Genomic DNA, 12,231 nt, shown 5'->3' on the forward strand with positions numbered 1-12,231 from the left:
ATTATGATTTACTTAAAAAAATAATAAACAAAATAAATTAAGAATAAAAGTAAAAAAATTAAAAACTAACATTTTAAAAAACATTCCTTCAAATAGTATTTAAAAAATATCAAAAATTATTAAAAAAAATATTTACGGAACCGTCAAAATTATTTGTAATTTTCAATATATCATTTATTTCTTTTATTCATTACTTTGACATTTCATATGCTATTATTCCTGTCCTTTTTAATAAAGGTATATTAAAAAAAAAAATTAACGTTATTTAGAATACAAAATAATATGTACTTCATACATGTGCATCTGAGGGGTTCTGAAGTCAAAATTATTAGATTCAACTCAAGAAAAAAGAAATCAAGGAATTGTATAGGAGTGAACATAAAAGAATGCACCTCCCTGCTACCAAGTACTAACAGTTACTTTTTCTTTGTTCTTGTGAGTATATCACCACTTTAAAACATCATGTATAACACCAATTTCATACTCTTTATTTTCAGTACACTACACATTATAAACACTTAACTTATTTCTGTATTTTTGGATTGGAAAAACTGGCAAGAGGGGGTATTCTCCCACAAACAAATACAGAAGTTAATTGCAACTACGTACTTTGTACTAAACTAATCTTCCATTGAAGTTTCGATGAAACCATAGCATCCATTGAAGTTTATATTAAAGTACAAGGGGTGGTTGTGCAGTCCTAAAGAAAACCTTCAACCCCACGTCCTGCTCTTACATCTCTATATATAGTAACTGCTTCTTCCATTATATTAGCTTGGGCCAACAATTCTGCTCTTTTTTTACCAGAAGGATGAGTAGAGAGATAATCCCCAATGGCAGAATTACCACCAGTGATTTTTCCCAGCTTCTCATACACTTTGGGTGCCACCCGCGGATCATAGCCAGCTGATGCAATTAACAGCAGCCCAATGTAATCAGCTTCTATTTCCATCCTGTGAATAAATTGGGTTGTCTTAGAAAATTTGTAGCCCAAAATAGCTTGCATTAAAAGATATATTACTATTGTTAATGCCTCCATAATTAGCATTGCATCCCAAAAGGTTTTTACAATTACAATAATCTGAAGTTTCAATATGTTCAATATGTAAATCTACCGAGAAGAACAAACACATGCAGCTTGAAATCCAAAATAGGTTCGAAATCCATCAAAATTATAATGCAAATTCAAAATAGGTTCGAAATCCATCAAAATTACTTTTGATATGATTGTCATTATACAATATTCTAGAGAGCAGATATAGCTCTGAGAGCATACAACTGATATAAGCATTGCCCTCCTCTAAATGAATTATGATCAATAAACAAGAATTATCACTAGGACACTAACGGTAACCTACTTTGTTTAATGACATGTTTTCTTTATAAAATAAACATTACCAGAGTTTTCTTTTTATCCTAAAAGTTTTACCACGATGGGAATCCAATATGGCTATATATAAACGTGGAATTAATGCATTCAAGAATTGTGTACTAAGTTATGTGATGAGGCCTATATTGGGCACTCAGACCATCTATTTATCACTCACTCATTTACTAAAGCCATTCGTGCGTTAGTGCATGTAGATGTTAACTGTTAAGCATTGGATATACCATATAGTTTTGCTTTCTAATGCCTTCACAAGTTCACAAAAGATAGCCCAGTGAATGCTCTGTTTTTTTTCTTTTTTTAATTAGTCTCCAGAGTCCAAACTATTTGAAATCATCGCAGTCATCTGGATTTTATAGATACTTACACAAATCCCATGTAGGTTGTTCACAAAATCAATCATATGTTCTTATAATCTATTGTGATTAGGAAGCTAAAAGGATAATTATTGATCATACAAGTACAAGTGCAACTGCAACGAATATCAACTCTGCCACTCAACATGTATCCATCAACTGGATTCATCTTACCACGGTACAGAAACCATACATCTGGACACGACATATTGAAGTTACGGTATAAAAATAGTAAGCATGCAGTTTGCATATAGATTCGAATTGGTAATTAGACATGAATAGGTTTTTTTTTTATATTATTATTATTATTATTACCTCTTCTCTTGTAATGCAATAGAATCTCTAATTATTTATAGAAAATTAATATCAAGCTCAAATAATGTTTCGCATGTAAGAAAAATGTAAGTATTCAAGGTCTGACAGTCAAATTGAAGGAAAATTGTGACAAGCTACTGGTTCTGTTTGGTCTAAAAAAGCAATTTATTTGGAAATCCAACAAATCAGCAGCATTGCTCCACAACTCAACATATTTAAAAAAGTCATGACAAATATTATCCTTCTATGAATTTCTATGAAATGAATCTATTGCAATTAAAGACCATACAGAAAATTAATCGGTAAGAAAGAGTGACAGTGAATAAAGCATACCGCCTGGAGAAAGGTAGGCGCAAGAAAAGGGATGACATTGTGTGGACAATATCAGGTGTAACAAATTGATAAAGTATCAACTGTAGAATAGTAAACCACAAGTTCTTGGTAATCCCCTCAGCACCATGTCTTGCAACAGCATGCCCAACCTAACTCACAAGAAAATCCGTATAAACTAACATGTTCGCGTATCATTTGTGCAAAACAAAAAATTAGCAAGGTGCAAGCTTTAGGTCTCTTAATATTAAATTAAACCAAGCACAAGTATAATACCTCATGTCCAATAATAGTTGCTATCTCTGCATCACTTTTAAAATGCTCTAACAAACCAGTGAACACAACTATCTTCCCACCAGGTAAGCAGAAGGCATTAACAACAGGCTCATTTACCACCAAAATCTCCCAATTTAACCCATCCAAATGTGATGTTGCAGCTTGTGACCCTCTTTCCTGACCCTTTTTCCGGCTCTGCTGAATCCATTTATCGTCAAGAATCTCATCCTCCTTGGCCCAATTCCCTTCAATCTTCTCTTCACTCCCAGCCAATGCATTCAATGTCTCCCTTCCATCCCCTTCAACCAGCATAGCATGCTCTGATGCATACCCCAAATCACTCCACACTTGTTCCTCCTTCCTCAACCCTCTCTGCAATGCATCAATTATATCCTTGGCAATCATTGTCACTCTCACACTCTCAGGATGTATAGGAGGCAATATCTTCCCCTTAAAACCAGTCTTGATTTGTTCAAACTCGCTCTCCCCAAGCTTCCTCTCCATGGCTTTCGACAACAGAATCAAATGGGTTCGCTTTGTGTAAGGAACTGTTTCTATGTTACCAAAATACACAGTGATTAAAACCCCTGAACCAACCATCACAACAATGAAAACATGCCTAGGATTCTCAAACCAATGCCATGGCCCTCTTGGCTTGAAATGACGCACATTGCGAGGGTCAACATAGTAAAATCTCTTAGCCCCAAAAAGAACCGAATTGTGAAAGTTCCTGTTAACTCCAACAACACCCCGTGTGCCTAATCTCTGAGAAGTTGAACAAAAAGAAGAGAACCCATTAAAGCTAGCTACTTTAGAACCTGAATCCAAATACCCAGATGAGCAAATCCTCGCACCACGCTGAAAAATTGGATTTTGAGGGGTAACCCTTGAAGCCAATCTACGAAAATGATCAAGAGCGAGCTTTCCCCTTCTGTACCACCCCATGATCTTGAAAACACCAAATCCAAACGACAAAAACAAAAACAAAAAAGTGGGAAGTTTGAAGTTTAAGAGCAATTCAAAATTCAGGGTCTGTGGTGAATCGAAGCCTCAAGATTATAGATTAATGAGTGTGGCAAAACGCAGAAGGTTGACGAAGGCGTGAGAACATGCTACCGTTAAGAAATCGAAAAATCTGGATAGATAAACAGAACACAGAAATACACGGCCAAACGACCATGGGGTTTTTTTTCTTTTAATTTCATTTAGGGTTCATTTTGAATTATTATAAAAAAAGAGAGAATAAATCGTGTTATAACCTTTGACTTGAAAATTATAACTGATATTATTAATTTTATTTTTTTATGACTTTAATTAATTTTACAAAAATAACACTTTTAAGTTGTAGGTCATATTTTATTACGACTTTTTAAAGTCGTTTATATATTTTTTTAATTTTTTTATAGAGGTTGTAAATATTTATGACTTTTTTTCGTGTATATTTTTCTAAATTGTAAATAATTTATTAATTTACTTATTTAATAAATAAATATTTTTAATTTTAGTTTAGCTTTATTTTATATTTTATATTTTTTCATATAATTTTATTTAATATATTTTTAAAAAAAATTAAATGATTTTATTTAAATTTTTCTTAATTTTAGGTATGTTATATTGCTTAATATATTTTTAATATTTAATTTTTTTAATATTTTCTATATTTTTATTATATTTTATTTAATATATTTTTATATTTATTATTTTCCATATATTTTACTAATGTTAAAATATACTTAAATTAAAAAAATAATATTAACTTATAACTTATCAAGGATTATTATTTATTTTATAAATTAAAAAATAATACAAAACACTTAAATTTAAATAAAAATATTAAAATGTATTTTATTCAACAAAAATTTTAAAATAATTTATTATTAATATTAATTTATAATTTATCAAATATTATGGATTTTTTAATATATTTAACAATTTTTTTAAAACTAACGTTAAAACAAAAAAAAAAATCAGCATAATCTATTTAAAAAAAATAAAGAAGTCGTATAACCTTCCAAGACTTTGAAGTCGGGTAAAAGGCTACGACTTCTATTTCAAATAAAAAATAATAACGCATAAAATAATTATATCTCAACTTACAGTTTCATAAAAAAAACAGAAATCATGTAAATTATGTTAAAATGTTTTATTACTAATATTAAAAATAGTATTAACTTATAATTTATCAAATAATTAAAAAATATTTACAATTTTAAATAAATATACGAAAAACAAAAAAAATAGAAATTGTATATGAATTTATAATTTCTATAAAAAAAATTAAAAAAAGTGTAAAGGACTTTAAAATCGTAAAAAAAAACAATTATTACGACTTAAGTTAAAAAAAAAAAGTCGAAACATTGTTTACAATTTTCAACTTAGAAATCCTAATAAATGTTACCACTTATTTTGTTTTTGGTAATAATTCAAAACCCACGCTCGAATAGTAATTAAAAAAAATGTCCCATTTGATCGTTTCGCCGAAATACGCTTGTGTAAAAGAAAAGAAAGACAACTAGATTAGGTGTGATTATAAATTGATTCACTCTGAGCTGATGGAAAAAACCAATGCAAAAAAAAATACTGAAGTTATTTATTGCATCCAATCAAATTTTGGATTTTATTTTAAAAATCAATTCAGACCGAATTTACATGTATGAATATATTTTTATTCATATATTTAAAATATCACTCCTTTTTATTTTTATTTACTATTTATTTGAGTTAATAAATATTCTATTATTAGTTATATAATGATATATAAATAAAATATTTGATATTTGATATTTGAAATTATTTGTTATTATATATCTTATATTTTATTTAATATTTTTTTAAAAAAATAAAAAGTAGGATTAAAACCAAAAATTAATTCAACTCAAATCATTTTAAATTAGACGGGATCCAATTAAAAAAGTAAATTAAACCAACCGGATAATAAATTAATAAAAATAAAATAATTAAATCTAAATTAATTTTTCTTTTCAGAATTGATTGGATCCAATCAACCAACACCAAAAAAAAAAAAAAACACAAAAACACATTATGAGAACAAATCATGGAAAACCAAATAACACCTTATTCTCAAGTATGAAATAAGTAATATGTAATAAAAATAGAAAAAGAGCAAGTTGATGAGAGGAATAATGTAATAAAAATAAAAGAGTTATTTATATTCCTCTTTTATGCAATATGTGAATATTACATGGCTTTCTTTTTTATGTTAAAATATACGATTTAGTCCATTTAATTTAACATTGTTAAAGTAATTTACACTCCCTTTCCTTGTGTGAGAGATACAAATATTACATTAACATTCCTTTCTATTTTAAACTATAAATTAAATTACATTTTTCTCTTTAAAAGATGCAATATTACGTTGTCCCTCCTCTTGTATGTTAAAATATATAATTTAGAATTTAGTCTATTTGATTTAATATCGCTAAAGAATACATTATGATTTGCTTAAGGAGCTTCAGTGGTGGCATGTTCAATATATATGTGTTAACAAGGATACAATAGTATCTAATGATAAATGGATGATCATTTCGGGCATAGATTTGTTTTTTTTATTTTTTTTGTCATCCATTTCGGGCATGGGTACATTATTGCTATCCATTATAACTTTGTATTAGTCCATTTATCCAAACTACATAGTTCAACTTGGACATTTTTCTCCTTAGGGGTTGATCTTCATCTCCTTCGTATCACTATTTTCTTATTAATGTCAATTTTGTCCAACTATCAAATGTGGAATTTAGAAAAATTATTCAGCGTATTTGTTTTTTTTTTATCATGTGATTCACTAATTTTTTTTAACAAATATACCCTCTTATAGGTTGTATTTAAGGGATGAGATTTTGCTACCTCCTGTTGCACTGTAATGACACATATACTACATTGAAGAAGCTCATTCACGGGAAAATTCATTATGCCTATACAGTATTTCAACATTTTGCTTATAACTAAGAATAATAATAATAGTTAATTATATGAGAAAACTAAATCCAATACTCTATGCAAAATGTTCTCTTACATGGGATAGGTTTTAGGTTAACTCATTTATCATTTTATTTTCTCCTTCTACCTCGCTCATAACGCTCTTTTGATCATATTATGTTATGGTGGGCTGAAATTTATTAAAATTCATACAATTTTTTTATTCTTACTTATTATTTAATTTTCATACCTAATTTAATGATTTTTAATAAATTTTAACCAATAATTAAAAATGTACTAAAAAAGTAATTAATAAGTATGTACTATCAATACAAGTTTTCATATTATCAATTTGTCAGTAGAAAAATATCATATATGAATTGTTAATTTTTATAACTATTATCTTAAAAATCATGCTAACAATAATTTTTAATTGATTAACAATATATAACAATAATTTTTATTATAAAAATTAACAAACTTAATATTCATAAGAGTTTATTCTTAGATGATAGTGTAAAAAACTTTTATATTATCAATACATATACCATTTTCTCTAAAATTAAGACATGCATTAGAGTATACTACTAGAATTTCTCCTTTCATAACATTAACTTAAATTTAACATAACTCCCACAAAGCATGAAAACCACCAAGTCACAAAGCAACTGACTTTGGCCTTACACATCTCATGTCCCTACTTTCGGCATAGAATACTACTACTACTAAGTTTCACCTTTCACGGCTATATGTAAAAGGTGTATTGCTATGTGTGATTAAGTTAATTGCATAACATTATTACAGCCAAAAACTAAGAACAGAGCCTAGAACCAAACTCATGAACCATTTCTGAGGGGATAGTTGGTATGAAGAAGAAGGAGTCTCGCACAGATTATACCCATACCATGTGCCATTGGGGATGGAGGTGTTGAAATCAAAAGTAATAGGCTCTGAGTTGTAGCCATAGATTTTCACACTCTCAGGCTCCCAACCTTCCTCTGCCCCAGATCTATATAGGTACACATAGCAAATTGGAGATGCACAAGCACCATCTATCTGAAATGTATCTGAAGAACACTGCTCAAATGTCCTTGAAATTGGATCATCCAGTCTTGGTTCATATACCTGATAAATAATAATAATAATAATAATGAAAATGTTTCAAGTTGGTCCAAATTAAGCTTCCTTGACTAGTAAATGTAGAAAAATACTAGTGTGTTTTTTAAAAGTTCAATCATCCAGTTGGTCCAAATTAAGCACTTTTATTTTTAAATAAGCTAAAAATCAGTAAATCGACTCTTTCTAATTCAAATTAATTTACAAACATGAGTTTTTAAGTCATCCAGCTATTTATTAATGTTTTAGTCAATGCAAAAATCCAACAAAAAACAAAAGTCAAATTCAAAATGTAATCAACCACAGAAACATTCTAAACTGGTTATTTTTTCATAAACATAAGTAGTTACAAATAAACTATCGATACGATAATCAAGAAACTTTGACCATTATACCTTGCAGTTTAGACTATATATTGCCCATAGTTTACGAATCCAATTAACACAAGAAACGAATGATGAATATCTCTGAATATTTTATTTCATAGCACAATATAGATTAATTAACTTTTCATTAGAAATGAGAAGCCTCTAGTACTTTGTTAATTATAGCACTTAACAAAAGGCTTTTTTTTCTGCCATTCTAAACACATGTACTTTTGAGCTCTAAGAAGTGATATCAGTACTTAATTTACACTTTACAACAGTTGACTATATATGGACGTATTTGTTCAGTTTATTTAGACAAAAAAAAAATTATTTTTGTCAATTTAAGACGCATATGTGATAACAAAACAAGTAGTTGTAAAACTAATGAAAAACAAGTAAATAATAATATCGTAAAAAAATATTATAATAATAATAATAATGACAAAACAAACCTACCTCCACACAAAAACAAATAAATAAATAAACTAGCTGCAAGTAACATTTGAAGCCCCTAAAAATACTGAATATTCATGACCAAGATTCTCCAGTCGAGTTCAATTTTAATTAGCTATTTGTTTATAACTCTTCTAGAAACAAAATATTCATCAATATTTCCTTCAAAATTAAATCTTGAACCCGTTAAATACACGCCACAATAAGTAACTAAATAAATCTAGAAATTGATTGAAGGAAAAAGGCAAAACCTGGTTGCCATTAGCATCCCCAAACGTGATACCGATCTTATCCGTTGTGAACTTAGGCGATGAACAACTCGTAGATATAACTACCAGGTAAGAACAGTTCGCTGCAGTCTTCATCTATTAAACACACACACAAAAAAAAAAGTATTATTTAGCTTTCATATTATGCACGAAACAACACCAAAAGAAAAAAAAAGTAGTTTAATTTATCAAAAAAAACATATTTTAGTACCTGAATATATCCAACAGAGAAAGATTCAGCAGCATGAGGTTGCACTGAAGCTGATTTGGACTCCGATACTGAAAGGGTCAGTGCAGAGGCAAAGCAGAACAAAAATAGAACAAACTTTATCATTTTTTTTTCCTTCAGAAACTTAAACCCCAAAATGAAAACTTAGAAGATTAGAGTGAGTAATCTGAACTCTGAATATTATAGTCAAAGTTCAATGGCTCTTTGTTCTGCTTTGGATAACACTGTTAAGTCACCACTATGGTATTTATATGCATCACGGCACCGCATAAACGGCAAAAGGCAAAAACGTCGTCGTCGAGTCAAGGAAGGGTAAATGCGACATTACGACTCGCGTACTACCTTGTCCACGTCGTTCCGTGTTTATTTTACTGGCTGTACATTTTCCGTGCGTTGCACGAGTTTGAATTTTTAAATTGAAGTATCTAAGGACAACGTTAAAAAAACAATACGGGACCACGAGATTTCTTAATTAAAATGAAAAAGTGTCAGATTAGTTTTATTTTATTTTTTAGTTTCTCTTCTTATTATTTATTCATCGTAGTAATAAAAACGTGCAACGAAAAAAGGTTTTGTCGAGTCCATGCAAATTATATTATGAGGAATGCTGGCAACTCTCTGCCACTCTTTTTTTTCTAATTCTTATTAAATAAGAAGTGAAATTTATTAAAAATTAGTGATTTTATATCATGAAATTATAAGACACAAAAGACTTGTTAACATTAATATAATAAGAAACAAATTAAACCAATGACATGCAAGATAAATTCAACCTGAAAACAACGTAAAAGACCGAAAAATTAACTCTGTCAACACATTGACAATATTAAGAATAATAAAAAAAACAAAATCTAACATGTACTAACCCCAGTTGCTTTCTGCTAACTTCAGTTGCTTTCTCAAATTCACCGGGGAGTGATAGCAAACTCTCTCTGTATGTACCAAAACATATTATCTCCATCTCATATGCACGAAATGCTCAACCAGCTTACCTTTGTAATTAACCAAGGGGAGATACAACAAGAATATGTCTAGTTTTTTTGTCTTTGTATATGGATTTTTGACACCCCTTATACTATTTTAATATATATTATTTACCTTTGCTGATAAAATCAACATGGCAGTAAACTACATTAAATACACTTGATATGAAAATAACTACATTAGCAAAGGTTTTATAAGGAAGAAATGGTGAGGAAGAAAAAGTATGAGAGGTAGAGGGATCAATGTGAGCACACACCCACTAGTGAGGAAAAAAACCAAAATGCTCCCTTTAATATTTATCACACTGAGCGTGGTGGAGAAGTTACATACCATGGCCCTGGTCAGGTGTTTTATATCAGTTAGGAAATTTCCTGTTTTGATTTTATTTTGAGCAGTGTTTTATAACACTTAACTGTGTTTTGTATTACAGCTAGTTATGCACCCCATTATCAACCTTTGAAGACACAAGATGGATCTTCATTGGTACCTTAGAACTCTTGAAGAGGTTGTTATTCATGTTCTTGCTTCATCATTTTCAATTCAGGCTTCTAGGCTGGAAGGTTTAACTGGTGTTTAGGTTGGTAAATCTCTAAATCCTGTTGATATAACACTCATTGATGGTTTTTCAATTAAGGTAGAGACTGCTACTACAATTGAGAAATAAGATTATAAAATACATTCATTTATGCTCGTGTGTTTGTCATGATTCAATTTGAAATATAACAAGCTAGATTCTAAAACCATCTGTCTTTTACCTTATTCTACTTAGTAATGTATTACAGGAAATGAGAAACTGGTTGTTGTTGGTATTAGAGTGTCTCATTGGATAACCTATCATGGCTTAGCACTTAATGTCACAACAAATTTGTGTCTATTTAAATGGATCGTCCCGTGTGGAATACATGGTCACGGTCATCAAGTAGGAAGCATTAAGGGGTTGGTGAGAGAAGGCAAGCTATGTATTAATCATGGAACAGATTTGCATCATTTGGATGATGCTAGTCTTATTCATATTACATATAAGTCCTTGATTGAAGAGTTCTCACAAGCATTTCAGCTTGAGTACTGTTACAAAAATATTTCTGCCGCCATGTTGTATGAAAGAAAACATTGCTCTCTCACCAAATAGACACATCAAAGTTGTCTTTGTTTGATATATATATATATATATAGCAATCCCTTGTCTATTCACTTTTTCCAGATAAATGGCAGAGAAAATATCATCAGTCTTGCAATAAAAACACACTTTTGTACTTATGTTCCAGATTATCGAATTATGGCTCTTGTATCTTGATAATGATGATTAGTTTTATCTAGGTTTATTTTAAGCAAGTATATCTTTGCTAATTTCTGAAAAATTTATCATTGTATAGACATTTTTCTTGGCTATAGTACAAATTTAACAAATACTGAAATTTATCAGTCAAGACATAATTACTTTTATTGTTTGTGACTACTTGCATAACATTTTTTATTCTTTAATCTACTTAAAAAAGTTGTGCAAAGGTTCAAATAACCTTCCTTGGCTTTTATGTATGTTAAAGCATCAAGACTCTTCACAATCATTGATCCTGATGGATAATTCACCCAAAATATTATCAAGATTCTATCTACCCTTTCTATCTGTCACAACCATTCAACACAAGGGGAATTACATCTCACAAATATAACCTTAGAGATGACAAGAGTTTTCATTTTTCAATAGCCTTAACCATTTATTTGAAACTAGTAGATTGCAAAACATAAAGGAATTCTATTCTCATGGAATTATGTATTCTTTATGCTTTTTGATAGTTGATTAAAATTTCCAAAACGAAAGAAATGATGTCACAAGCCTCTTTTTTCCCCACTTCAAATACTCACAATTTCTTGCCCCTTTTCTTCCTCTATTTTTTTTTTGTAACTCATTCAACTAGGAATTCTTTTCTGCTTTTTTTTTTTCTTCACAAAGACTTCTTTAGAAATCTTAACTTTTGGTGGAGTTCTAATAATTCAGAGCACCCCTAATTCCCATTTAAAGTTTTCTTGTTCTAATAGCTCCTTCATTGGTAGTTTTTCCACAGATTCACAGGTGACACTTAAATAAACAAGTGAACCTTTATTTCTCAAATATTTCTCTCCAAAATGTAGAGTTCGAGCAAGTTTTCAGCTAGTGAAATTAGACTGTAATACGTCTTTGAATCTCAAACTTAATCTACTAGACAAAAAGATT

The 12,231-nt window shown here is 29.6% G+C and overlaps 2 protein-coding genes and 1 long non-coding RNA gene across 3 annotated transcripts; 1 reads left to right on the forward strand and 2 right to left on the reverse strand.

Moving 5' to 3' along the window:
• Positions 1–467: 467 nt before the first annotated feature.
• Positions 468–3,883, reverse strand: LOC100799127 (uncharacterized). Its single transcript, XM_003533986.5, has 3 exons — positions 2,665–3,883; positions 2,392–2,540; positions 468–953 (listed from the first exon to the last, which is right to left on the reverse strand). The coding sequence occupies exons 1-3, from the start codon at positions 3,607–3,609 to the stop codon at positions 701–703; spliced, it is 1,347 nt and encodes a 448-aa protein (XP_003534034.1). The 5' UTR covers positions 3,610–3,883; the 3' UTR covers positions 468–700.
• Positions 3,884–7,079: 3,196 nt separating this feature from the next.
• Positions 7,080–9,255, reverse strand: LOC100305526 (PLAT domain-containing protein). The gene is made up of 3 exons (NM_001249666.3): positions 9,018–9,255; positions 8,789–8,902; positions 7,080–7,725 (listed from the first exon to the last, which is right to left on the reverse strand). Exons 1-3 carry the CDS (start codon positions 9,138–9,140, stop codon positions 7,399–7,401), a joined length of 564 nt encoding a protein of 187 aa, NP_001236595.2. The 5' UTR covers positions 9,141–9,255; the 3' UTR covers positions 7,080–7,398.
• A 928-nt stretch (positions 9,256–10,183) lies between these two features.
• LOC121172766 (uncharacterized) lies at positions 10,184–11,145 on the forward strand. The gene is made up of 2 exons (XR_005886375.1): positions 10,184–10,364; positions 10,450–11,145. It is a non-coding gene; the product is annotated as an uncharacterized lncRNA (long non-coding RNA).
• Positions 11,146–12,231: the final 1,086 nt, after the last annotated feature.

This window comes from Glycine max, chromosome 9, assembly GCF_000004515.6.
Source record: "Glycine max cultivar Williams 82 chromosome 9, Glycine_max_v4.0, whole genome shotgun sequence".
NCBI lineage: Eukaryota > Viridiplantae > Streptophyta > Magnoliopsida > Fabales > Fabaceae > Glycine > Glycine max.

Excerpts from the sequence above, each read along its gene's own strand:
- LOC100799127 (XM_003533986.5), bottom strand. The coding sequence starts at position 3,609 with ATGGGGTGGTACAGAAGGGGAAAGCTCGCTCTTGATCATTTTCGTAGA. Across the intron at positions 2,541-2,664 it reads CAACTATTATTGGACATGAG|GTTGGGCATGCTGTTGCAAG; the intron begins GTATTATACTTG and ends CTTGTGAGTTAG. Across the intron at positions 954-2,391 it reads CGCCTACCTTTCTCCAGGCG|GATGGAAATAGAAGCTGATT; the intron begins GTATGCTTTATT and ends ATTTATTCACAG.
- LOC100305526 (NM_001249666.3), bottom strand. The coding sequence starts at position 9,140 with ATGATAAAGTTTGTTCTATTTTTGTTCTGCTTTGCCTCTGCACTGACC. Across the intron at positions 8,903-9,017 it reads TCTCTGTTGGATATATTCAG|ATGAAGACTGCAGCGAACTG; the intron begins GTACTAAAATAT and ends TGTGTTTAATAG. Across the intron at positions 7,726-8,788 it reads GGGATGCTAATGGCAACCAG|GTATATGAACCAAGACTGGA; the intron begins GTTTTGCCTTTT and ends ATTATTTATCAG.